Source organism: Molossus molossus, unplaced genomic scaffold (genome assembly GCF_014108415.1).
Source record: "Molossus molossus isolate mMolMol1 unplaced genomic scaffold, mMolMol1.p scaffold_m16_p_13, whole genome shotgun sequence".
Taxonomy (NCBI): domain Eukaryota; kingdom Metazoa; phylum Chordata; class Mammalia; order Chiroptera; family Molossidae; genus Molossus; species Molossus molossus.
Window position 1 is genome coordinate 57,121,492 of NW_023425348.1, and position 24,479 is coordinate 57,145,970.

The 24,479-nt window shown below is 49.4% G+C and overlaps 1 protein-coding gene across 1 annotated transcript in view; it reads left to right on the forward strand.

The window, feature by feature from the left end:
• The window catches only part of SPON1 (spondin 1), a 278,917-nt gene that overhangs the window by 239,599 nt on the left and 14,839 nt on the right, over nucleotides 1-24,479 (forward strand). The window contains exons 7-8 of the mRNA XM_036259901.1: nucleotides 13,754-13,818; nucleotides 24,151-24,352. Of these exons, the coding sequence (XP_036115794.1) occupies nucleotides 13,754-13,818; nucleotides 24,151-24,352 (267 nt within the window). The remainder of the gene's footprint in view (nucleotides 1-13,753; nucleotides 13,819-24,150; nucleotides 24,353-24,479) is intronic.

A 24,479-nucleotide genomic window follows, 5' to 3' on the forward strand; every position in this document is an offset into this window, starting at 1 on the left:
GTCATGGGAAAGGATGGTTTGAGAGTATGTGGGGGCATCAAGAAGATGTTACCACATGCCAGGACGAGGGGAAAATGGGAACATGTTGGGCAGAGGGTACAAAGTTTCAGTTATGCAAGACGAATATGTCTGGAGGTCGGATGTACAGCATGATGTACAGCATTATAAAATGTGAGATTTATCAGATTGTATACCGGAAATTTTCTAAGAGCATAGATTTCACCACACCCACAAAAAGTCAGCTATGTGTGGAGATCAATATGTTAATTAGCTTGGCTAGAGTAATCATTTTACCATGTATATGTATATCAAAAAAATTATGTTGTACACCTTAAATACAGTAATCGCCCCCCCACACCTTATCTTTGGTTTTACTTTCCATGGTTTCAATTACCCATGTTCAACCATGGTCCAAAAATATTAAATAGAAGATTCCAGAAATAAACAATTCATGTGTTGTATTGCATGCCTTCCTGAGTAGTGTGATGAAATCTCACTGTCCCACCCCATCCTGCCAGGGATGTGAATCATCCAGTTGCCAAGTGCACCTGCTCTATACACTCCCCGCCGGCCAGTCACTTAGTAGCCAATAGGTTAGCAACCCACTGTCGTGGCATCTCAGTGCTGTGTTCAGATAACACTTACTGTACTTAACAAAGGCCCCAGACTGCCAACGCAGTGGTGCTGGCAATTCCGATGTGCCCAAGAGAAGCCGTAAAGTGCTTCCTGTAAGTGAAAAGTTGAGTACAGCACAGTAAGTGTCTTTTGAGAGAGAGCACATTCACATAACTTTTATTACAGAATATTGTTACAAGTGTTCTATTTTATTGCTAGCTATTGGTTAATCTCTTACTGTGCCTAGTTTATAAATTAAACTTTATTGCAGGTATGTATGTATGTATGTATGTATAGGAAAAAACATAGTATATATAGGGTTGGACAGTATCCATGGTTTCAGGCATCCATGGGGAGTCTTGGAACACATCCCCAGAGGATAACTGGACAATTATATGTAAACTTCTCTTAAGGAGGAGGAAGAGAAGGAGAGAGCTTTTCAGAGGAGGAGTTGCTGAAGAGGGAAGGGGTAAGGGCATTTCAGGCAAAGGGACTCAGTCTTGTGCGAACCTGGAATGACAGGTAAGGTAGCAGATCCAGGCTGGAAGGTAGGTCAGCAGAAGAGGGGATCACAGCGAAAGAAGGCAGAGTGAGTTATATGAATATATCTATATGATCACAGTGACCGTTTTCATTACCACTCACCTGGCCCTTGACTTACATTATCTCATTCAATCTTCACTTGTTATTATTAACCCACTAAGGACCCACCCACACGATCAGAGACTGTCACCTTGTCCACTGCCCTATGCTGGTGCCCAGCACAGCCTCTGACTTTCCCCCGAGAAAGGAGCTCACTAAATATGTGTTTTACATATGAGGAATCCTTTCAGAGAGGAGGAGTGACTTACGTACACAGCACATAAATGGCTGAGCCAAGATTTGAACTTCAGTCTGCCTCACCCTACAGCACTGCTCTCTAAGTCCTGCTCCATGCTGCCACGGTATTAACCAGACGGGGTTTTCCCAGTCAGGGAACCTCTGTCACCGTGGGAAGCCCAGCAGAGGCCAGCCTGTGTATGTGTGAATTTAAATTCCTGGTAGGGACATCCCTTCAGTGACAGCCAGCAACACACAATTTCTCCTAGCACCTCTGTGGAAGTCTGAGTAGATGGGGGTCTCAGGGATGAGAAGAGTTAAGCTTTCACCGCTTACCAAGTTGTTCCTTTGCATTTAAATAGCACCATTTAAGAAAGCAGCATTTCTGGAACCTTATTTGAGAGGAACGTGCTGTGCGCCTTAAGGCATGCTTATTCCCCCCCACCCAGGTCATTTAGAGCTTCATTACTTAATAATTTGAAAGCTTTTTCTGGAAATCAGTGGATGGAGAGAGCTGATAAAGTGAAATGTTATTGTACTTAAGGACCCAGCAGAATGGGCTGACAGTATGATACCTGGGTCGGAAGCTTCTTGTGGGGAAAGAGAGAAGGAGAGGGAGATCTTAGTGTACAGATGAATTCTCATTTCCTTTTGAAATTGCTTTTATTTTACAGGTAATAAAGCCTAACAAAGCCTAACAGGTTTTAAAATTGTCAAGTAAAGAAGCCATCAGATGTCTTATCAATTCTAGAGCTTCTGCCTTTTCTCCCCACCCTCTTAGTCCAGCCGCTCTAGACATCTGTCCTGAGCCCCTGCGCACAGTGAAGGCCTCACACACCCCAGGAGCCTTTGTCACGGTCCAGTTGAGGAAACCATGGGAAACAGACTTGAAGTGGCCTTTTCTTCCCATTTTTTATTAATATACATTCACATGGTTCCAAATGCCAAACATATATAAAGATATACAGTGACAAGTCTTACTGTCTCTTCTCTCCCTGGCTACCCAGTTCAGTTCCATTCCCCTGCGGCACCCCACTTATGTCAAGCTCTTATGGATCCTTCCAGCAATACTGATCAAATAGAAGGACAAGTACACGCACACGTTTTATCCCTACCATTTCTCTGCACCATGGTACCTAGGTTATGATACACATAGATTATTATGCAAATTGTCTGTGCCTTGCTTTGTCATTTCATATATTTTAGAGATAATCTCACTAGTGATACAAGTTTGAGTTACACGAATTAAGCCAAAGAGGGTTTTTCACTCTTAGGAAAAAAGGCGAAAATAACGCTTCAGCCTTAGTTTTGCAGTGAGCCCTTGTAGAGGCAGCGCACACCCCGAGCGGTGAGACTGGCGCCACCAAGCGCCTTTTCTGGGAACTACACTCAACATCCTAGCATCTAGCCAGAGCTTGGAATTGTCTGTGAGCATCTGTGCTTTATCTCAATTTATTTTGTGTATCCGTTAGCAAGATGTGTCCTAAGGCAATTGCTTCTTCACTTTATGTCATTTTACCATATGGGAGGTTTTTATAGGAAAGTTCTGCTTTCAGATAACGGGGGGAAAACCTGTATAGCTCTGTTCACGATGGACCCGAAGACCACACAGCAATGTTTTAAAAAGAACACACATATGTTCTCGTATGTTTTTTTCACATTACTAAATGATCTTTGGGTTAATTATTAAAGGAAGTATATCATAAATGATATATCTAAGATATATTAAATGATAAAGCAAGATATGTAGCAGGTTGTATAATCTATTGGTATAATAATCTTGCTAGCATTGTGCAAAAAAAATGATAGGGCTAGAGAGAGAGTGTGTGTGTGTGTGTCTGTATGTGTCTGTGAGTATCTGTGTGTAAGTATGATCTCAACTCTGTGCAAAGACATACATCTATACAAATGAGTACACAAATGGATGACAGCTGCTAGGTAAGGACGGTGGGACTGTGGGTCTTTTGGCGTCTCTCGCTCTAGATTCCTATAATATGGTTATGTTATTTTTTTAATTTTTAGTATGTAGGTGTATTTTCATCTTGGTAGCATTCTCTCCCGGTCCTTTTCATATGCAGTAGCACCTCTATCTTACAGTACTTAAGTCCCTTTATCAGGGAAGCCTTCCTCAACTGCTCTATTTATAATCACAACATTCCTCCCTACTCAACCCTGGCTCCCCTCGCCCTCCCCTGCTTTATTTTCTAAAGAGAGTCAGGTCTGGCACACTGCAGCCGTTCATTTAGAGCAAAAGCTCCCTGAGGACGGGGATCTGCGTCCCTTTTGTTCAGGGCTCCGTCTCCAGCACCCAGAGCAGAGTAGGGGCTCAGTCAGTATTTGCTGGATGAATGGCTCCCTGCCATAGGCCCCCAGCAATGCCAGTCATCACAGGCGTGCGTAGCTGCCATGCTCTGCCTTCCTCCCTGTCCTCTTGCGCTGGCTGGAAGGCCGCCCTCCATCTCGGGTCTGAATCTCACCTCCCGTCTTCTTTTCCAGGACCCCATTCCTATGAGTGCATCCGCTTGCTCTCTCCTGAAATAGCAGTTTCGCTTTCTGTACTGGATTACACCCTTCCACATACAAACTTACCCTCATGGTGCTCATCTTCTAAAATATAATCACATGTCCTTCCTGCTCCTGCCAATTGTCTCGACTCTGCACACAGCAGCCTCCTGGGAAAGAGCTGTCTGGGCTTGCTGGGGCACTGCCTGGCCTTGTCTTTCCTCAGCCTGCTTCAGTTGCATTTCAGCAGTGACCAGCGTGGCAGCAGTGGCAGCAGTGAGCAGGGGGACAATGGAGATAGCAGGGGGCAGGAGGGGGCAGCGAGGATTGCAGGGAGCAGTGGAGACAGTAGGGGGACAGTGGGAGCAGCACTAGGGCTCAGAAGAGGACCTGTAGGCTGGTCCTAGTGTCCTCCCACCTCTCTGACTGTTCCTACCTAGACTCTTTGCTCTTCCCTACCCTCTTCTCTGTCTCCACTCACTGCCCAGGCACTATGTCCTGTGGCTTTAACTGTCACCTTTATGCTGATGACTTTCAAGTTTATATCTCTAGCCTGAGTTCTCTCTTGAACTCCAGCCTCATATCTCCAACTGCCTACATGATAGCTCCCTTTGGAGTCTCCTGGACCCTCTTCTTTGACACCCCACATCCAATCCATCAGCAGATCCTGTTGCTTCTCCCTTTGAAATAATGTCTTGGCCCTGGCCGGTGCGGCTCAGTCGGTTGGAGCATCACCCCGTACACCAAAAAATTGAGGGTTTGATTCCCAGTCAGGGCATATGCCTAGCTTGCAGGTTCGGTCCCTGGTTGGGGCACATGCAGGAGGCAGCTGGTGGATCTCCCCACCCCCTTCCTCCCTCTCTTCTTCTCTCTGAAATCAATAAACATATCCTCAGGTGAGGGTAAAAACTAATCATAATGTCTTGTATCTGACATCATCTCACCCTGTCCATTGCTCTCCCCCGGCCCAGGCTCACCTGAGGGGTCACCCTGCTTCCCTTGCCCTGTGAGAGTTCACGCTCCCACAGCAACATCCTCCAGACCCGTGAACGGTGCAGCTCCTGCTCACCAGCCTCCCGGCAGCATCCCAGGCCCACGGCACTCACAGGAGTGCCCCGAGGCCCCCCGGGAGGACAGCCAAGGCCAGAGGCTTCCTCCAGCTCGTCATTAATTAGCTGCTTAATTAACTAAGCCATTATTCATTCTTTAATCATCCCTTGCATACCTCCCCCAAGCCAGGCTGATGCTGGGGACACAGGGAGGACACAGTCCAGTCCCTGCTCTAACACTGGCGTCCAGGACTGGAAGGGAGCTGTCCTCAGGGGAAGGTGGCGAAGGGGAAACAGGGAAAATAAGCAAGGGGTGTCGAATGCTGTGCCTTTAAGACCACCAGAGATGGGCAGGGGCAGGGTGCTGCCCTTACAAGGTGCCTTCTGGGCACCTTCAGCCAGACCCTCTCCAGCTCCAGCTGGGCTTCTCTGCAGCTCTGGCCTCTTTGGAAACAGTCAGGCCCTACGTAGCCCGCCCCCTCCTGTGTGACGTCAGCACCTCGGCTGGCCTGGACCCTTTCTTACTTCCCTGCTCTGGCCTTGGCACTGATGTTTTTCTAATTGCTGGAGACAGGGAAGGAGATGGGGAAAGGGCCTGGGGAGATCACATCATGAGGGGCTGGCGGGATGGGAGAGACAGACCTGCCCCGTTGACCTGTTCAGCACCCTGCTTAACTCAGACGAGAGGTAGGCTTTCACGAGTATGACGAAGGACACATTGAAAGTCCAAAAAATGAGGTTAAACCCAGAATTGACAATTTGGTCACCAAAGGAGGAGCTAAGTTGATTCCTGTGGCCCACAGAGGCACATGGAAGGATGGTCCTGTCTGGGATCGAGGAGGGCACCTGCCGGGGACAGGCACGTGGTGGGGGGCAGTGGGGCGGGCCCCAGCGGCTCTGGGGGGCCCTTTCTCTGCAGCTTCAGAAATGCCAAGCTGCTTTCACAAAACTGTCTCCTGGGAAAATTGTTATCCACAAGCATTATGCAATTTTCCCATCAGAATTACAGGCTGTGTTTGAAAAGAAATAAAAAGAAATTGCGTTTGAAATGCTTTTGTGTGACCACATCGCCTTCTTGTGGGTCTGGGATGGGCTTCAGTCGCCTCCTCTGCCTTTGAAACAGCTGATCCAACAGCGGCTTGTGATGGCAGCTGCCTCCCAGGGGCCAGGCACACCATGGACACTTACAAACAGCCAACTCCGGTCTCCAGAGGCACTCAGAACCTGTGAGCTCTGACCACGGTTCCTAAAGTGACCTCTGTGCCTGCCCCCTTTCCCTTCCCTCCACCACCTGCAGCCCCAGCAGGGTTTTCTGGCGGGTGCTCTCCTCCTGCCCTTCCAGTGCTCGCCAGCCCGGGCGCCCTGTGTCACCTCACAGCCCCGACTCCACCCGAGGCTGCTGGAGTGCCGGTGGATTGGGTTCGGAGGACACCGGCCCCTTCCTTGTCACAGCCTCTCATTCATTCAACGCATGTCGACTGAGCATGTTCCAAGCACGTTCCGAATGCTGATGGTACAGCAGTGAGCAGAACAGACCCTTGTCTTCACAGAGCCTTTCTTCGGCAGGGCAGATAGACGACAAACAGTAAATAAGCAAAAGACATAACATAGACGACAGTGACAGCGTTACAGAGATGGGGGTGCTGTGTGGAGGGAAGGACAGGGAATTGCTCTTGTGAACAGGGTGGTCAGCCAAGGCCTCACTGAGACGGTGGCGTGTGAGCAAACACTGGAGGAGGCAAAGGAATGAGTGTCCTGACACCCGGAGGACGCAGTCCCGGCTCGGGAACAGCAAGGGCTCAGTGTGCCTGGCACATCTGAGGAAAAGGCACAGGAGCAGGACAGCTGCAACAGGGTGAGCCAAGGGAAGAGTCGCAAGAGATGTGGTTAGTGAGGTCACAGGGGCCAGGGAAGATCGTGCAGAGCTCTGGGGGCCATGGCAATGTCCCCATTTGCTGTGAGATGTGAAGCCATTGAAGGTTTTGACCAGAGGAGTTACATGGCTGCTGTGGAGCCCGGAAGAAGGTGAGGAAGGAGGCAGAGAGACCAGCCAGGTAGCAACTGCTATAATCTCACTGAGTGGTGATGGCGGCTCGGACCAGGATGGAGGCAGGGCAGGTGACGAAAGGTAGTTGGCTCATCAATACATTTCGGAAGGGGGGTTGACAGGATGTGCTGATGAGTCAGATGTAGACTGTGAGAGAAAGAAGCATCAAGGATGAGAAACTGGAAGGATGGCTTTGCCATTTCACGGGAGGGGAAGGAAGGAGGCCAGGTTTGGGGAGGGGACCATCAGGAGCTGGACTTCAGACACATTGAGTTAGAGATGTCAGTTAGACAGCAGATGAAAGCGCTTGACCGTTGATAACAAAGCTGGAGTTCAGAGGTGAGGCCGAGGTCGAAGATGGACTTTAGTGGTCATCGGTGGACATTTAGCTAGTATTTTAGAGCATGGGACAAGATGAAATCACCAAGGATAGAAAAGAGAAGAGGACCAAAGGCTTGAACTCAGGACACTTCCGTGTGTGGAGGAAGGTGGAGAAGGTCAGCAAAGGAGACCGAGAAGGGCTGGCCAGTGAATGAAGAGGCAGGGGGTACCAGAGCCGCAGACAGTGCTCAGGCCGAGGGAGTGGCCGGCTATGCCAAGTGCCATGAAGGGGTCATAGAAGCTAAAAACTGAGCACTGCCCACTGGCAGTGGAGAGCTCATTGGTGACCTTGACCTCGTTTCAGAGGAGAGAGCTGAGTCTCAGCTACTTCATCTGAGAAATGGGAGCATTTGCCTGCTCACCTCAGAGGGTAGCAGTGGAGACCACATGAGACCATGGGCAAACTCTAAAGCACCAAGAAATGTGAGGTATCTGTTTTTATTTATGACCCCATAAACCCAGCGCCTGTTAAAATGATGGGAGGGACCGTTGGGCACAATTGACTTTAAAGATGCTTATAGCTCCATTATCATCCCATAAAATGGCTCATTTCCTGCTGCTCATCCCCAGGATACTCACGGAGGGATGGCTTTCTCCTTCCCCTCAGAGGTGGCAGCCATCGGAATGATACATTTCATGGGTGATGAGTGGGGATTCTGGGAAAGGGTAGAAGCAGAAAAATGGGACCAAACACTGCTCATTAGAGTCTTAACGCGGAATGATGGGCACTGCCCTCCAGAGAAAACCCGGGACCCTGGGCCTTAAAGCAGGACCCCTGGGAGAAAACTGTCAGCCAGGGGCAGTCATGCTCTTGCTGAAAAGACAAGCAAAACGGAGGAGGGATGGGAGGGAGATGGAGAGGGAGAATAGTCAGGGAAGGTGGGAAGTGCATGAATTCTGGAGTCGGACACATCTGTATAGGAATCATGGTTCCTGGTGGCCTTCAACAAGTCATGTGACTTCTCTGAACCTCGGTTTCCTCATCTGCAAGATGAGGTCTAGTTCTTCTCCAAAGCGGATGAATACACAAAGGTGCACGATGGAACCGGGCTGTCTGTGTCCATGGACAGGTATCACTGCGTGTGCCTTTAGTACCATTGGGTTTTCCCCTCTTTGGTAGTCAACAGTTTCTCCCCAACTCAAGGACCCTTGCGCTCCCCCCTCTTCTTCAAGACCAGGACAGCATTAACGTGGGCGGTACTGTGAACACTGATGATCTTCCGAGAGCCGCTGCAACGTTCGAGGCGTGGGCCGTGGCTGGGGCCTGACCTCCACGAGCGCCTGGACCCCTGCACCCCGTGCACCCTCCTCCCAGCTCCGCTCTGCCTGGGTTCACAGAGCGAGGGTGCGGTCTCCGGAGTCAGACTGAGGTTTAAATGCTCGCTCTGCCATTGCCCAACTGTGGAACTAGTTTGGCCAAATAAATGCGTTTCTGGAGATTAAAAAGGATATGCCTACCTTGAAACGTGTTGTAAAGGTTAAATAAGATATTATGTAAGTAATTAGCAAGGTGCCTAGCACAGAAAAACAATCGACCACTATTACTGTCGTTTCCCCCCATTTCAGTTGCTTTCCCTGTCTGCTTAGGGATTGCATCCAGTTCTCTTCCGTGGGGAGGGGGCAGGCTGGGTGGGCTGCCTCCCGGACGGCAGGTCTAGGGCAGGACATGCTGGGGAGGAGCTGAGTCTGGGTGCCGTTCTGAGCAGAGGCGGTGGGATGAGGGACAGGTGTGGTTCGGGACTAGCTGAAGACAAACGGTCTGGATCCAGGAAATGCAGGAATAGCGGAGGAGGTGAGGAGCAAGGCAGGCAGGTGTGGCAGTGGAGGGGATGGGAGGGTCCGCAAGGGGGAAGGTTGTTTCTCTGCCCTACCCAGTCTTGGCATCTCCTGATATCATGTGATTTCTCCCTCCAACAGTTCCACCCTGTTTTCACTGCTCGGGAACCCTCCCACCTCTGGATCTGACCTCAGCCTGGGTCCTGTTTGGGGCTGGGTGACTCCCACTTAGTACCAATAACTATGACGTCTGAATACATCTGTCACATCTTCCCAATATGTTTATCAAATGCAAAATGAAAGAACTCATCCCCGTAAAGACGGACACAAGTGACCTGTAATTTCTTTGGGGGTTTTTTATGTTAATTGGAATATCTCTGGGAAATTGCTAACGTCGTCCAAACGAGCCATGAACTATAAATGCCCTGAGATACTCTGTTTGAAAAGGGTCCTATGAGAAATGTATAAGGGCTCTAAGGATTATTGAAGGATTCTTTCTGTGCCTTAGAGACTTTTTTTAAATGGCTTTTCATTTAAATCTGAAGTTTGGATTGCTCCTCTGAATGTTAAATCCTCCATTCTTTCAAATGCGAAATGTCTGGTGCCCCGGCGGCCCCAGCCAGGGCACACTGAGTTACATGCACCTCCTGTCCTCTGCTCCCGAGCTTCTCGGCTCTCCCCAGGCCTTGTCGGTTTGTAGATGCACCTGTGTGCTCCATTTCCTGTGCTCCTGCAGTGCAAATCAATCCTAATGCCAGCTTGGCCTGGGTGTAAATAAGAATAAGAATAGGAGCTAATATTTGTGCTGATATAGTCACTGTATTAGCACATTGCATGAACTATGTCATTTAGTCCCCTGAACAATCCAATAGAGTAGATACTCTTTTTAACCCCATTTCAAAGATGAGAAAACTAGGAGAGGTCAAGAGACTTGCCACAGAACATAGAACTAGTAAATGATGAAGCCAGGATTTGAACTCAGGAGTGACTCCACAGCTTGGTCTCTCAACCATGCTACATCCCTGCCCGTGGGGTTAGCAAATACTAATAAGAATGAGGGTACCCAGTGTGTCCAAAGTTGTGACAACATGGGCACATACACATTCTTGCTGGAGTATAAATTGGTACAGACATTTGGAGGACAAATTGGTAGGTTCTGCCAAAAATTTCAATTTGCTTCATCTTTTCATCATTCCCGGGAATCTGTGACACAGGAACCCTTGCTTTGTAAACACAGAAGTACACGAGTGTTCCTCAGAGCATTGTTTATGGCGACAATTACATATCTGCCAATAACAGTGGTTTAAAAAAAAAAAAAAAGAGAGAACACCCATGCTATGGAATTCTTTGCCAATATCAAAAAGAATGGTGTGGCCCTGGCCAGTTTGGCTCAGCGGTTAGAGCGTTGGCCTGCGGTCCGGAGAGACCCGGGTTCGGTTCCCGCTAAGGGCATGTACCTCGGTTGCAGTTTGTCCCCGACCCTGATTGGTCATGCGGGTGGCAGCCACTCGATGTGTCCCTTCACGTCGATGTTTCTCTCTCTCTCTCCCTTCCTCTCTCTCCCTCCCACTCTATCTGTACAAAAAATGGAAAAGTATCCTCGGGTGAGGATGATAAAAAAAAAGAATGGTGTGGCTCTGTTTTTCAGAAATTGACTGATCATCCATCCATGGCACTTAGATACGGCCATGAACAAACCAGACTCTCTCCAATCCTGCAGGACTGAGGTTCTACCAGAGAATTTTGCTGCAGCAACAAAAATGTTTAATTTTTAAAATAAATTTCCCAGAAGGCTTATGCTTTCTTATTTCATTGGCGAACACAAACGATCGCAAACGAGGAACAATAAGCGGCTGATCCTGCAGATGGTGCAGAACCAGGAGCGAAACAAATCGCAGCAGCTGTTCCGGTGCCCACACGCGCGGACCCACCATCCTTGGAGCCTCCGCAGCTCTGAAGAAGCCAGACAGAATTTCATCACCACAAATAAACACACTAATGAAGGGTCCAAACAATTTTTGTTGAGTTATTCTGCAAAATCAAAATCAATATGTCATTAGTTAGGACTCAAAAACCGAGACTGAAATGCAATGCAAGGTGACTCTACAGGGCCTGCTAACTTGGTGGCCACCGTAACTCCACCCACGTTGATTTTTTTTTTTTTTTTTTTTGGTAAAGCATTTCTTCAAGGGCAAAACGATCGTCATCAGACAGCACCTCATTTCTTGGCTTTCTTTTTTATTGGTCTTGACCAGGCTTACCATAATTTGAACATCTTCAATACTTTAAAAATCAACAAAAGAAGAGCTATGATACTGTAGCTACTGACATGAAAAGTCCCTTGTAATGTAATGTTAAGGGAAAAAATGTAAAAATCATGGTGCCGAGTAAGATATTCAGTATGAAAGTTGCATCTAACGTATGCGCGCACACAGTTGCATATGTTAAAGGCCTGGCATGCTGCACACCAAACTGTAACATTCTGGAGAAGGAGGCAGAAGGCAGAGTAGCTGGATGCTAAAGCGGAAAGAGTTCAATATTTGCACTGTGTGCTTCTGTGATGCCGAATTTGTCTATAGTAAGCATGGCTTACTCTGGAATGAAAAAACCAAAAAAGTGTACCAGGAATTTTGAAATGATAATGGAAACTGTGGGGAGCCACCGAAGGGGTCAGGCAAGGAATGGGCAGGTCGGGTTTGCAGCAATGTGGAGGGTGGGTAGGGGGAAAGCGAGAAGGTACAGAAGACTAAGAGACCAGTGGGGAGACTGTGCAAGAGTTCTACAGACGTCAAGGCTGTGAACACAGTGGATCTGGGGACCTGACCCCTGCGGGGGGGGGGGAATGCTGGCGATGCCCTGCGTCTGGTTCAGGCAGCAAGTGGACGTGCCTCTAGCCCAGAGGGCCCGCTGGAGGGGGAGCGGGGCCCTGGGGTCAGATGAAGACTGCAGTGTGGGACATGGAGTATATGAGATCACTCTCGGAAACCCAGGTCATGGGAGACCCAGTGCGGGCATTCGGGAGAGAGGTCAGGTCTCGCACGTGACTTCATGATAAGCAGCAGCTTCTCTGTTACTCAAGAGATGTTTATTAGGAATGAACCAGGGAGATATTCTCAACAAATTCAAGTGTCTCTCATGAGAAGTGGAAACCTCTCCGTCAGGACTTAGAAATGCTCTCCCTGAAGACCTGTGGGGTGTCTATGCATCTAAAGATTCCTTCCTCTGATGGAAAGAGGGGACCCCCAGGGAAGCCTGAGCTCAGAAGGAGGCTGCAAGTTTCCCTGGGGTGGGAGGGGGCGCCTCTGTGGCTTGTCCCTGCAGCACCCGCCAAGCGGGACCTGGCCGATCTCCCTCCCTCTCAAAGGCCCGCCACCCACCCACTCCTTCCTGGCCTGCAGGCGAGGCGGTCCAGACCAGGCGGTCTTTTATAATCGTTGGGTCTGCTCCTGGAGACACCTCCGACCTCCTTCCAGTTTCCTCGGGGCTGTGGGATTTTCTGGGCAAGGTACCCAGCGCAGGAGCAATCCGCCAGTTCATCCCGAATATGTTCTAGGCACCCACAGCCGGCACGGCTCTGAGAACTGGGGCAGGACTAGGAGCATCCAAGCGCCTCTGCCCGCCGGGAACTCAGGGACACGTTCAGTCAGCAACATCGCTCTTCCTTCCCCAGCTGGGGACGTTCTGGATTTTTCTATGCATAATGGATGGTGGTGTCTGAGCACCGCTGAGCCCAGGCCAGGGGAGGGGGGCTAGATACAGGACCAGCTGAATGCACTCTGGGGAGCGTCCCCAGCCAGAGCCAAATTTGGACTGTGGAAGTATTAAGCCTTGAAAAGAGTATGATACCCCCTCTCTACCAGTGTGTAATTGAAAATAAGAACCCAAACAAACCTCAAAGTTTAGCAAGATCAGCAACGTTCTGATGTTTTTCCGCACCACAAAAACTTAATGCTTTCCTTCAAATGTTAACTGTCAAATTCTTCCTCAAAAATTATTTTAGGTCCCCAGACTCTAAGGGTGCTCTACACACTGTTCAAGGCAAACGAGAGCACAGTAACATGAGTGGCACAGGGCTGTGGGCCCCCAGCGTTGTCTGGCCTCCCAAGTAGTCTGATCCCCTGCGTGAGTCCAACAGCAGGAGAAGCCTCTGGGGTGACAATCGGGACCAGTTGTTGGCCGCAGTGCAGCCTGGGACAGGCCCTGTCAGTGTCTGTGCACAGAGCACAGTCTTCCCTCCAGGCTCGACACAACAGGGAAGTCCGGGTATCCAAGGCGGAGTCCAGGTCAGAGCCTGGCTCCAGTGGGGAAGGGTGGGCTGAGCTGGAAACCAGAGGTGTGGCTCAGTGGACCCACTGGTATCCAGCACGCACCAGGCACAATGGACACTCAACTCTACCTCCTGGGATCGCCGAGGCTCCACAGCTCACCCACCCTGGTGCCGGATGGCTCCCACACCTGGGCAGGTGGAGCAAATGAGTGGGGTAGACAGTGTGGCCATGTCAAAGCCCTCTTGTTCCCATGAGCCAAGCTCTCCTCACTAAATATCTGTGGTCCTTTTTTGCAGAGCGATGAGGTCCTCACCGTCATCAAAGCCAAAGCTCAGTGGCCAGCCTGGCAGCCTCTCAACGTGTAAGTAACAAACAGACCCTGGCTCTGCCCTGCCCCTGTCCTAGCCCCACACCTGGAGCCACTGCATGCCAGCTGGGTCGCTGAAGTCAGCAATGCCTCTTAGATGGACAAACGGGTGAGGTGCACCGCCCATGGGTGGATATCACAGGTGCCCCTATCTTCTCAGGAATGCAGGCTTGGTCTCTGTTTCCCCTCAATGGCTCTAACACTGCAGAGGACCCGACTCAGAATGAGGATGAACCAGTGTGTATTCACTTATGTTCTCAGCCACGAATGCAGTGGCCCTTTAAGCACAGGTGTACTCACTCTAAGCAAATCTGCCTGGAAAGCCAGGTTTACCCCAAGTTCCTTTCTCAGTCCCCACCTTGTCTATCTACTCTGTCTCTTGGAGATTTCATCCTTCTGTGCATTTTGGTGACTAGGGGGACGCTGATGGCTCCCAAAACTGCCACTCCCCCAGGTAGGTAAGTAGGTAGGTAGATAAATCCATCCGTCCAATTCTTGGACACCTCTCTGTGGATGGCCCACATGGACTCACCATATCTAAAATGCACCCATCACTAAGTCCTACCGGTTCTTCCTTCTTAGTATCTCACAGATCAGTCCTCACCTGGCCATTCTCCCACCACTAGTTCAAGCCACCATCTTTTGTCATCTAGACTACTTCCATTCTTCCCTCTTCTATGGCCTCCCCTTCTGATCCCTCACCAACACTGTTACCAGAGTGATCTTTTAAGATTCCAAATCAGCCATGGATGGTTTGGCCCAGTGGTTAAAGCGACAGCCCTCGGACCAAAGAGTCGCAGGTTCGATTTCAGTCAAGAGCATGTACCTCAGTTGCGGTTCCTCCCCGGCCCTGGTCTGGTCGTGCGGGAGGCAACCAGTCGATGTGGCTCTATCACGTCGATGCTTCTCTCTGTCATCTCTCTCTCTCTTTCTCCCTCCCTCCTTCCCACTCTACCTGATGATGAAGAAAAATATCCTCGGTGAGGAATAAAATTAAATTAAAAAAAAAAAAAAAAAAAAGAATCCAAATCCGGTTCCCTGCCTTGGAACCCTTCCATGACCTCCGGGACCAGTCTGCACCCCCCGGTTCAGCTGTGCGGACACAGTGAGCACCACGCCTCAGCCCCGCCTCCTCTGGCTCGGGCTCCTGTCTCACTGCCCCCCACGCTGCAGCTCACTGCAGCCACCCTGACTCCCATGAAGCTCCATGAACAAACCTTGATTTCATTTCTCCTTTATGGATGCGAGGCCTGGAGCAAAGTCCCCCGTCGGTCACAAAAAATGGTTGATGAAGAATGGCCTGGCTCGCCCTTCTGCGGAGCAGTCTGCTTCCGCTAACGGTGACATTGATGAAGATGGCAGCAACGTGGGCAAGGTGTGAGGTACTCAGTGGGAGAACAGGCACATTCAAAATGGTAGGAAGGCAAGTACAAGCGAGACTCCACAGGACGGGGCCGCAGGAGCTGAGGGAGGAGGAGCACTCACACAGGACCAGCTGGTGGCAGGGAAGCTGTTGCCAGGTGCCTGCTGCCCCCTGTTTAGCCATTCAGGAGATTAACGACTCATCCCTGACTACATGCCAGCCCTGTCCGCCATGCCCACCCTTCGGAATGCCCAGCCGAGAGGGAGACCGACAGCAGAGAGCTCTCCCGCTGGGGGTCTGCTCCGCACGGGTCCCAGCGGCACCGCATGTACACAGCAGGCACACTCTAATGTCACTGTGGTAGCCCTGTGCTCTCCCGTGGGATGTGTCATGATGAGGACATGGGCGGCCCAGAGAAGGGGCACAACCCAGCCTAGGCTGGAGAGAGGTCATGAAGTCTTTGGGTCGGAGACGCCATGAGGCTGTCTGGTCGGATGCTCCTTGCCCTGGAGGGCCCAGGTCTGGTGGGACGGAGGCCCTGAGTGGGGGCCTGAGGAGAGCGAGAGGACAAGGACAGCTGACCAGGGCAGCCCAGCCGGCGGCCGGGAGGCCTTTTCTGGTCTGCTGTGATCTCCAAGCCTGGCTCTGGGTGTCCTCTGAGGAAGATGAGACCAGAGTAAGTTAGCCCTCAAACAACACAGGAGTCAGGTGCGCCAACCCCTCCCACAGAAGAAAATCCATGTCTAATTTTTGATTCCCCCAAAACTTAACTACAAATAGCCTACTGCTGACCAGAATTCCTACCAGTAACATAAACAATTAACACATAGTTGTTTGCTTTATGTATTCCCTCCAAGAAGCAATAGGGCAGGACCTGCTGCCCAAGGCTCTCTCCTGGTGAGCGGGCATTTGCTGTCTCATGCCCGTCCCACCAGAAAACATTGATATGAAGTCACAAAGGCCCTCAGCCCCCTTTGCATGATCAATATCAACCAGAAAAAAGGTCCACTCTGAATCCTGTTTGCTCAGGCTCTCTCCTCCCTGCTCCCAGGCTCCCAGATCCCCAGGCCCCTAGGCTCCCGGGTTCCCAGGCCCCCAGGCCCCCAGGCCCCCAGGCTTCCAGGCCCCCAGGACTCCAGGACCCCAGGCTCCCAGGCCCCCAGGCCCCCAGGCCCCCAGGCTCCCAGGCCCCCAGGTTCCCAGGCCCCCAGGCCCCCAGGCTCCCAGGCTCCCAGGCTCCCAGGCCCCCAGGACCCCAGGACCCCAGGCCCCCAGGCTCCCAGACCCCCAGGTCCCCAGGCCCCCAGGCCCCCAGGACCCCAGGCTCCCAGGCCCCCAGGACCCATTTGGGAAGAGTTCCTCACCTCTCGTTCTCTGAACAGGCAGGGACTCAAGGCCTGGCAGGTGTTGGGGACATATGGCCACAGAGTTTGTGGATGTCAATTTTCACACCACTAAGAAAACCTGACACCATTTTCCTTTCAGGAGTCCGGGTTTAGAAAGATGTAAACTATAAAGCAAAGTGCTTCAGGAAAGAAGAAAGGAAAGGAAGAAAGCAGAGAGAAATCCTTCTCTCTTGAGCCCCTGCTACTGACCAGATACTCTACTGGGCACTTACGTTCCTTATCCCACTTAATCCTCGTACTAATCCCATAATAAACCCATAGGAATTATGATTCTCACTTGACCGATGATGGGACTGAGGCTCGGAGGTTGTATGATAGGTCCAACCTTAGCATCCAGCTCCGTCAGTGAAGGAACTAGATTCAAACAGAATCCAGCTGACTCCAGGGCCTATGCTCTTCACTACAGCAAGGTTCTTTCAATTAAGTACCCATTCATTACCCCCTTTTTTTTTTTTTTTTTTTTTGGTGCATGCCCCTAGCGGGAACCAAACCCAGGACTCTGGTCCGCAGGCTAACACTCCAACCGCTGAGCCAAACTGGCCAGGGCTACCCATTTTTTTTTTTTTTTTTTTTTTTTTATCCTCACCCGAGAACATTCCTCCATTTTTTGTTCAGATAGAGTGGGAGAAAGAAAGAGGAAGAGAGAGAGAGAAACATCGACATGAAAGGGACACATCGAGTGGCTGCCACCTGCATGACCAACCAGGGCCGGGGACAAACTGCAACCGTGGTACATGCCCTTAGTGGGAACTGAACCCGGGTCTCTCTGGACGGCAGGCCGATGCTCTAACCGCTGAGCCAAACTGGCCAGGGCGGGGTACCCATTCTTTAATCAGGCGAAACATATATGTCAGTTGGACTTCTGATCCGCATGAAATTAGCAGTGTGACCACTAAGTTGTCTGATTCCCACCAAAAACAAAAAAAACAGATTCTTAATTTTCATTTACCCTGTGTCCTCTCAAGAATGACTGAGCCTGGCTGGTATCACTCAGTTGGCTGAGCATCATCCCATGCACCAGGAGGTCACGGTTTGACTCCCAGTCAGGGCACATGCTCAGATTTCAGGTTCAATCCCCAGTAGGGGGTGTGCAAGAGGCAGCCCATCGATGCATTGCTGTTTCTATCTCTCCTGCTCTCTTCCTCTCTCTAAAATCAATTAAAAATATTTTTTTTAAAAAAGAATGACTGAAACATTTAATCACCTCAACAAACATTTATTGGCGGTCTCCAAAGGAAAATACTGTGAAAGGTCGTTGGAGACACAGTGGTGAGCAGAGCAGAGCTTCTCATGAAGCTACAGTTTAATGGGGGAGAAACATTAACCAAATAGTGACACATGTGACATGTCAATGAAATGAAGGCATGAACCGCCATTGAGAGTATGTGATTGGGACCCCAACACAACCCAGGAGTTAAGGAATCAACAGGAGTTAACTAGGTGAAGAAGCAAAGCAAGGGGAGAACATTCTAGAAAGTCCAGAGAGACCATTATGTGCAAAAGCCTTGAGAAGGAAACAGGACATAAAGTACTAACAGGTTATGGTACAACCATATCCAGAAATCAAAGCTGAGCTGGGTGTGGGGCCGACCCATGCAACATTAGGGATCTTCGTTTTTACATTATGAGTAATGGGAAATTATTGAAGGGTTTTTTGTGGTTCGTTGTTGGTGCTGTTAATCCTCACCTGAGGATATTTTTCCATTGATTAATTTTTAGATAGAGTGGAAGGGAGGGGGGAGAGAGAGAGAGAGAGAGAGAGAGAGAGAGAGAAACATCAATGTGAGAGAGACACATTGATTGGTTACCTCTCACACAACTCAGACTGGGGCCAGGAATTGAACCTGCAACCCAAGTACGTGCCCTTGACCAAGAATGGAACCTGCCACCTTTTGGTCCTCCGGCCGACACTCTAACCACTGAGCCAGAGTTTACTGGGGAATTTTAAGTGGAATGACAACATGATCAGACTTAGATGAAAACAACAACACTCTGGCTCCAGTATGAAAAGGATAAGAGCAGATGAGGTGAGACCAGAGCAGAGGTCCAGGGAGAATTAATAGCAACTCTGACCAGGATGGTGGTGGTGGAGACACAGAGGCGCAGAGGTCTGAGAGATGTGTAGGAGTGAAAACCCACAGGCTGTGGTGATAGGTTGAGTAAGGAAGATGCAAGAGGCCGAGAGGTCACAATGCAGAATTAATGAGTTGGTGGGCCCTCTCAGAAGATATGAACATCAAATGAAGTTCAGTGAGAAGGATCATGCGCTCAGTTCTGGATGGGATACGTTGGAAATGCCTTCAAGATATTCAGGTGGAGGAGTTGCGTGCACAGCTCTGACGCTCCTGGGGTGAATTCGGCACTAAGAATCAACAGGGCTTCGGAGTGAGTCCAGAGGAGCTCCAGCATTTAATGCTGAGGAGGACTTGCCGGCAAAGGAAACAGAAAAGGAATAGCAAAGAAACTGGGGGAGGAAGCTTGGTATCAGCGAAGCCGAGTGAGGAAAGCATTCAAGGAGAGAGTGGTCAGCCTGTGTCCAGTGCGTCTGAGAAACCCAGTAGGATTAGAGCTGTAAAATGCCTGTTGGATTTATCAGCATGAAGATCCGTCGGTGACCTCACCGAGACTCCGTTCTGCTGAGTGATGCGTGTAGAGGGAAACAGCCTGGGTCCGGGTGAAATGTGAACAGAAAATGAGGTTATGGAGTCTGGGAGCACAGACAGCTCTTCTGTGAAGTTTGCTGTGAAAGAAGAGACTGAGCAGTAGCTCCAAGGGGATGAAAGAATCAATAGACCTTTTTTTCTAAGACGGGACCTTCTGAAAAATTGAAAACAACATTTGGGGACCCTTCACCCATCCCTCGGACCCCAGCGAAACAGAACTAATTGATGGCAAACACTCAGACCTCCCAAACACCCAAGCCCCCTTCACTCAATGCCTCCAGCTTGTGAAGGGAAAGTTATTTTCCTTTGATATTCCCCCTTCCCCGGCCCCCTTCCAAATCTCATTAGGAAGTCAAATTAGGAAGCCTCCACGCAGCCAAGTTCTGTTGTGCAGACACAGCCGGCCCCTCCTCACCGAGCCTGCTCGATTGAGGTTAATGGGATTCAACCTCCCTTGGGCCAGCGGAAAGCCGGGGTGACCTACTTTGTGAGGTCCTGCCCCTGGAAACTGACTTGTTTTTCAATGATCTTCATCTTTACCCACAGGACCACTTCTCAAAGGACAGCCACGAAGGAACAAATTAGCCGCTGACTTGTTTAGCTCAATAAATCAAGCTGTGGCTCCAGCAGCCCAGAGCACAGGTAGAGACAAGGAAAGACAAATTCTCAACAAAGCCCACATCCGTCACTGGCTCCTCTGGCGCCTGAGTAGAAAATGCCCAGGTTCCCTGCAAATCAATCCTGAGTTGCCACTACCCAGTTCCTCTGGGTTAGTCTGGGTGGTAGGAATTACTGGAACTTTTAATAAGAATTTTTAGTTCTTTATAAAATAGTATAATTTAAAAAAAAAAAAGAATTTGTATTCCCTTTGATATAGTCCCCTTAATTATTATTCCCAGCCACTCTGTTTAATTAACATTTGATCACACAATGGTCCATGTTTTCAAGACAGATGAGGGGCAGGGGTATTGGAGACGTGGTCGCCCTCACAGAAATCCTGCTTCTGGAGGATCTGGGTCCCATAATCACCCAAGACATGGTTCCCCATCAGGTCAGAGATGTCGTTCTCTCAAATCAGGGCTGAAGGCACAGGACCCTCCCTGCCCCCTGTAGCACTTGGCCAGGTCCACTGATGTCCTCCAGACTGTAAAGGAAGATTGGACTGGAGGATCTAATGAGCCAGATGGACCTGGAGCCCTAGATGCCCCCAGGTTACATACAGTTTGCCAAGTCAGGAAACCTCACTCACACCTTCCTCCACCTATGCAGGACTTCGACTTAGTACATGGTTCGAGCGCCCTCCAGTGGCCATATTGAGTTTCTGCACACCAGAAGCTTTTTATTGGGGATTATTTGAAATAGGAGATGAAGGACAGAACCCGGTATATGAGTGACCTGAGTCTCACTGGTGTGGATCTGTTAATTTGGAAGGGGATAATAAGTCTCTAAAAGGACCATAAAAATCCTTTATTGACGCTTCTCTTTTGTGGTGTTTTTGGAAGTTTTGTTTAGAAACTTTTTTTTATCTATTGAGATTGTGATATTTTTCTTACAGATTTGGATTAGCTCTGTAGATGCAATAGGTATTAACATTTGTCAGTCACACTAGAGGGAGACCATTTTGCCAACATGTTATTTTTTCTCTCTAATTCAATACTGCTGTTTTCATTACACAGCTGTTTTTAGTTGATGTCTAATTCAATTAATTACCTTTGTGATTGCTTTTATCGTTGCAAAGCTGATCAAATTAGCATTTCTCCAACAGATCAGAAAACTTGACCTTTCTTCTAGGATCTGGTTGTTTTCCATTTAATACTGGATTTTGGTGGGGGGGAGTGTATGATATTAGATATGAATCCCATATTATTTTATTGCAATTAGGTAAGCCCACCCCTACTTGTTGCGCAATCTTTTCTTTCCCCTTAATATTGAATAGATCCTTCTCCAAAGTTTATGGGATCTCCAGTCTGTGCTACTAATTTATATGTATTTCTTATTCCAAATATTACATCATTTTAATTAACATGCTTTATGATAGATTCAGTTGTATGTTATGTGCAGATCAACTGTCTTTGCAAGAAAACTGATTAAAATGTAAATCCTACAAATAAAAATGAAACCAAATTAACTAAATACCATATATGGGCAAATGTGGCATCTGAAAGCACATGAATAAGAATTTTTATTGTGGTTTGGACAAATTAAAAAACTCCAATCATATCTAGTACTTCCTAAAGAAAATTCACATGTATTCTTACCCATTTCATTACTTTAAATAGCATTTTATTATAGAAGCAATAAATACGTTGAGGTGATTTTTAAATTAAATGTGAAGGTCAAAGGAAGTACAAGAGCTCCATATTCATTTCTTAGATTAATTCATTTATTTCAACAACTATTTGAGAATTACTGCACACCAGGTTCTAAGCCAGGCATTGAGATATATCTGTGAACAAGACAAAAATGGTCCCTCTTCTATAGGAACACAGCACAGAAGGTGGGAATTAAACAAGACACTCCATAAAAAATACTAAGTTCAACACACTCTGGGAAGGTACACCAGGGGTCCTAAGCCACTGAGACGAAGTCAAGGGACATATTATGTAAGCGAGGGGTCAGTTGGGGGGGTGAATTTTCCAGTCAAGGGTACAAAAAAGGATGTAACTGAAGATATTGAAAATCGCTCCCAGGCCCTTAAAGATTCAAATGTTTCATATTACCCAACCTAAGGTTAGGCATTTGCGCAGGAGTTGGTTGCTGCAAATTTCCTACCTCTTGAACTATGTACCAAGGATTATAGGATACCTCACTCAGATTACAGATTTGGCCAAAATGTATTTGCAGAGAACAGTTTGCATAAATCCTTATCAAACACAAGGTTCTCAGATTACATCTATCGCTGGGCAGTGTAGCCAGAGGGTGTTGAGTGGAGGGTTGGTTTGGTTTCTCCAGCTCTGGATTCCTCAGTAGAGCTGTTTTTGTCCCCTTGGGTTGTCATGGTAAATAGTGTCACCAGTGGGGTACAGGACATGAACCACTAACCTGACCCAAAGCCACACGCTCAGGGAGAGGGGAAGGTAATAGGTAGAGAGGTTGGTCTCTGTGGCGGTGAGAGACGAAGCCTGCTCTCCAAGGCCTTGCTGGACTTCCAGGGGTCACGAGCCAAGGAGGGCTAGGGCATGCAGCAGCCCCGCCCAGGGGCCAGTGCTCTCTGTCTGGCACTTAATGGAAGGTAGGCGCCGGACAGTGTCCTAGTAGTCCCTAGGTGAGCAGTGCCGCAGCTCCCCAGACTGCAAGAAACCAGGTGTTTAAGGAGCTGGTGAAACCGCTGACCCGCATACCAGGAAATGCACACACGGGGAAAGGATAATGGGCATAGGTGTCAGCAATGATAACCCGTTTGGGGATCCCTATTTTACAGACTGGGACACTGAGGCGCAGAAAGGTTTGCTAACTTGTTCAAGGATACCCCGCTCTACGAGGCAGTGCCAGGATGCACCCCAGGTTTTCCTCTCTCTCTGCTCACTGTTCGATCCCATCTGGCCTGCCAGGGCCCAAGGGCTCCAATTTGATGAGGCCGAACCAGGTCTGGAGTCAGTGCTTTCTGGGAACAGGTGAGGACAGCCAGAAGCAGCTGGTCCCAACAGAGGGACACAGGGACTCCTAAGCAGCTGAGGTGGACCAGCTGCCAGCTCGGAACAGATAAGCTGGTCCCCGGCCGAGGATTCCCCACAATTAGCAGCCTGGTGTAGAGTCCGCCAGAGCTGCCTTCAAACCTCAGCCGCTGTTAGAGCTAAATCTGAACCTCTCTACACTTTGCTTTCTTCTCTCCAAAACGATATAATAATTCTAACCCCGCAGGATAGTCAGGGGGGTAGGGAAATAAAATAAGTCAGGTCTGCCACTGTGTGCTGACTGACGCTAATCCTCCAACCAAGCCCCTCGGTGGGCCACCGCCGTTGATCTCCTACAGCCCTGGCCACTGCTGAGACTCTTGGCAACACGAGGACAGAGGTGGAAGAACTGCCTCTTGTAGCTCAGGGGCTGTCTGCCCCAAGCCTCTGGCTCTATGGCTGGGCCCCTGCTCCCGCCTGGAGGAAATGACTCAGCGGGCTGCCAGGGCGTCTTGCTGCAGGAAGCCCCTAGAGGGCGATGGAGGCAGCAGGACCTGCTGTAGGTCTCAGTACCTAGAGAAATGGGCAGGGCAGAGGATTTCAAAATGGATGAGGAAAAGAATACTGACCTAGAGCAAATATGGACTTGGGTTGTGGTCTCCATTCTACCACTTCACTTTGTGGCTTTGGGCAAGTCACATAACCCTTCTGAGCCTCAGTTTCCACATCCTTAAGTTGGAGTCAGTTATCCCGTTCTGAGAATTCAATGAGAATGTATAGGAAAAGATTTGGGCTGTTGTCAGCCAGTTTTCATTTGCAAAGTTCATCTCACATCCAATGCAACTGGGCTCACATAGAGCACAAAGTATTTGTTCATTCATTTATTCAGAAACATTACGGAGCATCTGCTCCAGGCAAGGCAGTGTTACAGGAACTGGAAAGCCAGCCATGAAGAAGGCAGACAAAAGCTCTGCATTGCCAGAGTTTGCAGTCCTGTGAGAGGTGACAGTCAATAAATAGCTAAACAAATAAATAAGAAAGTACAGAATACTAGTAAGTGCTGTGTGCACATTAAAAGTGGATAGGATGGTCGCATATGGTTCTCTACGTGGGGCCAGTGGATGGACTCAGGAGAGCGAAGGGTGTAAACCACCCACGGCCAAAGGCAATGGGAGACTAAGAATCCACCCTTCTCTGCCTCTCATCCTTCTCATGGTCTGGCTCTCAGGGTGTGCTCCCCTGGAGTCCCTAATGCAGTGGCCTCTGTGTTTGGTTTCCAGGAGAGCAGCACCCTCGGCTGAATTTTCCGTGGACAGGACACGCCACTTAATGTCTTTCCTGACCATGATGGGCCCCAGCCCTGACTGGAACGTGGGCCTGTCTGCAGAGGACCTGTGCACCAAGGACTGTGGCTGGGTGCAGAAGGTGGTGCAAGACCTGATCCCTTGGGACGCAGGCACGGACAGCGGGGTGACCTATGAGGTAGGTATGTGCCTGGAGTGGTGAGTGACAAACCTAGCCCAGGCTGTGTCCTGGAGGAACTCAGCATGGAAGGGGGGGCCAGCATGGTCTCATCATCACGGACTCACACTCAGTCTGATTTGGACCC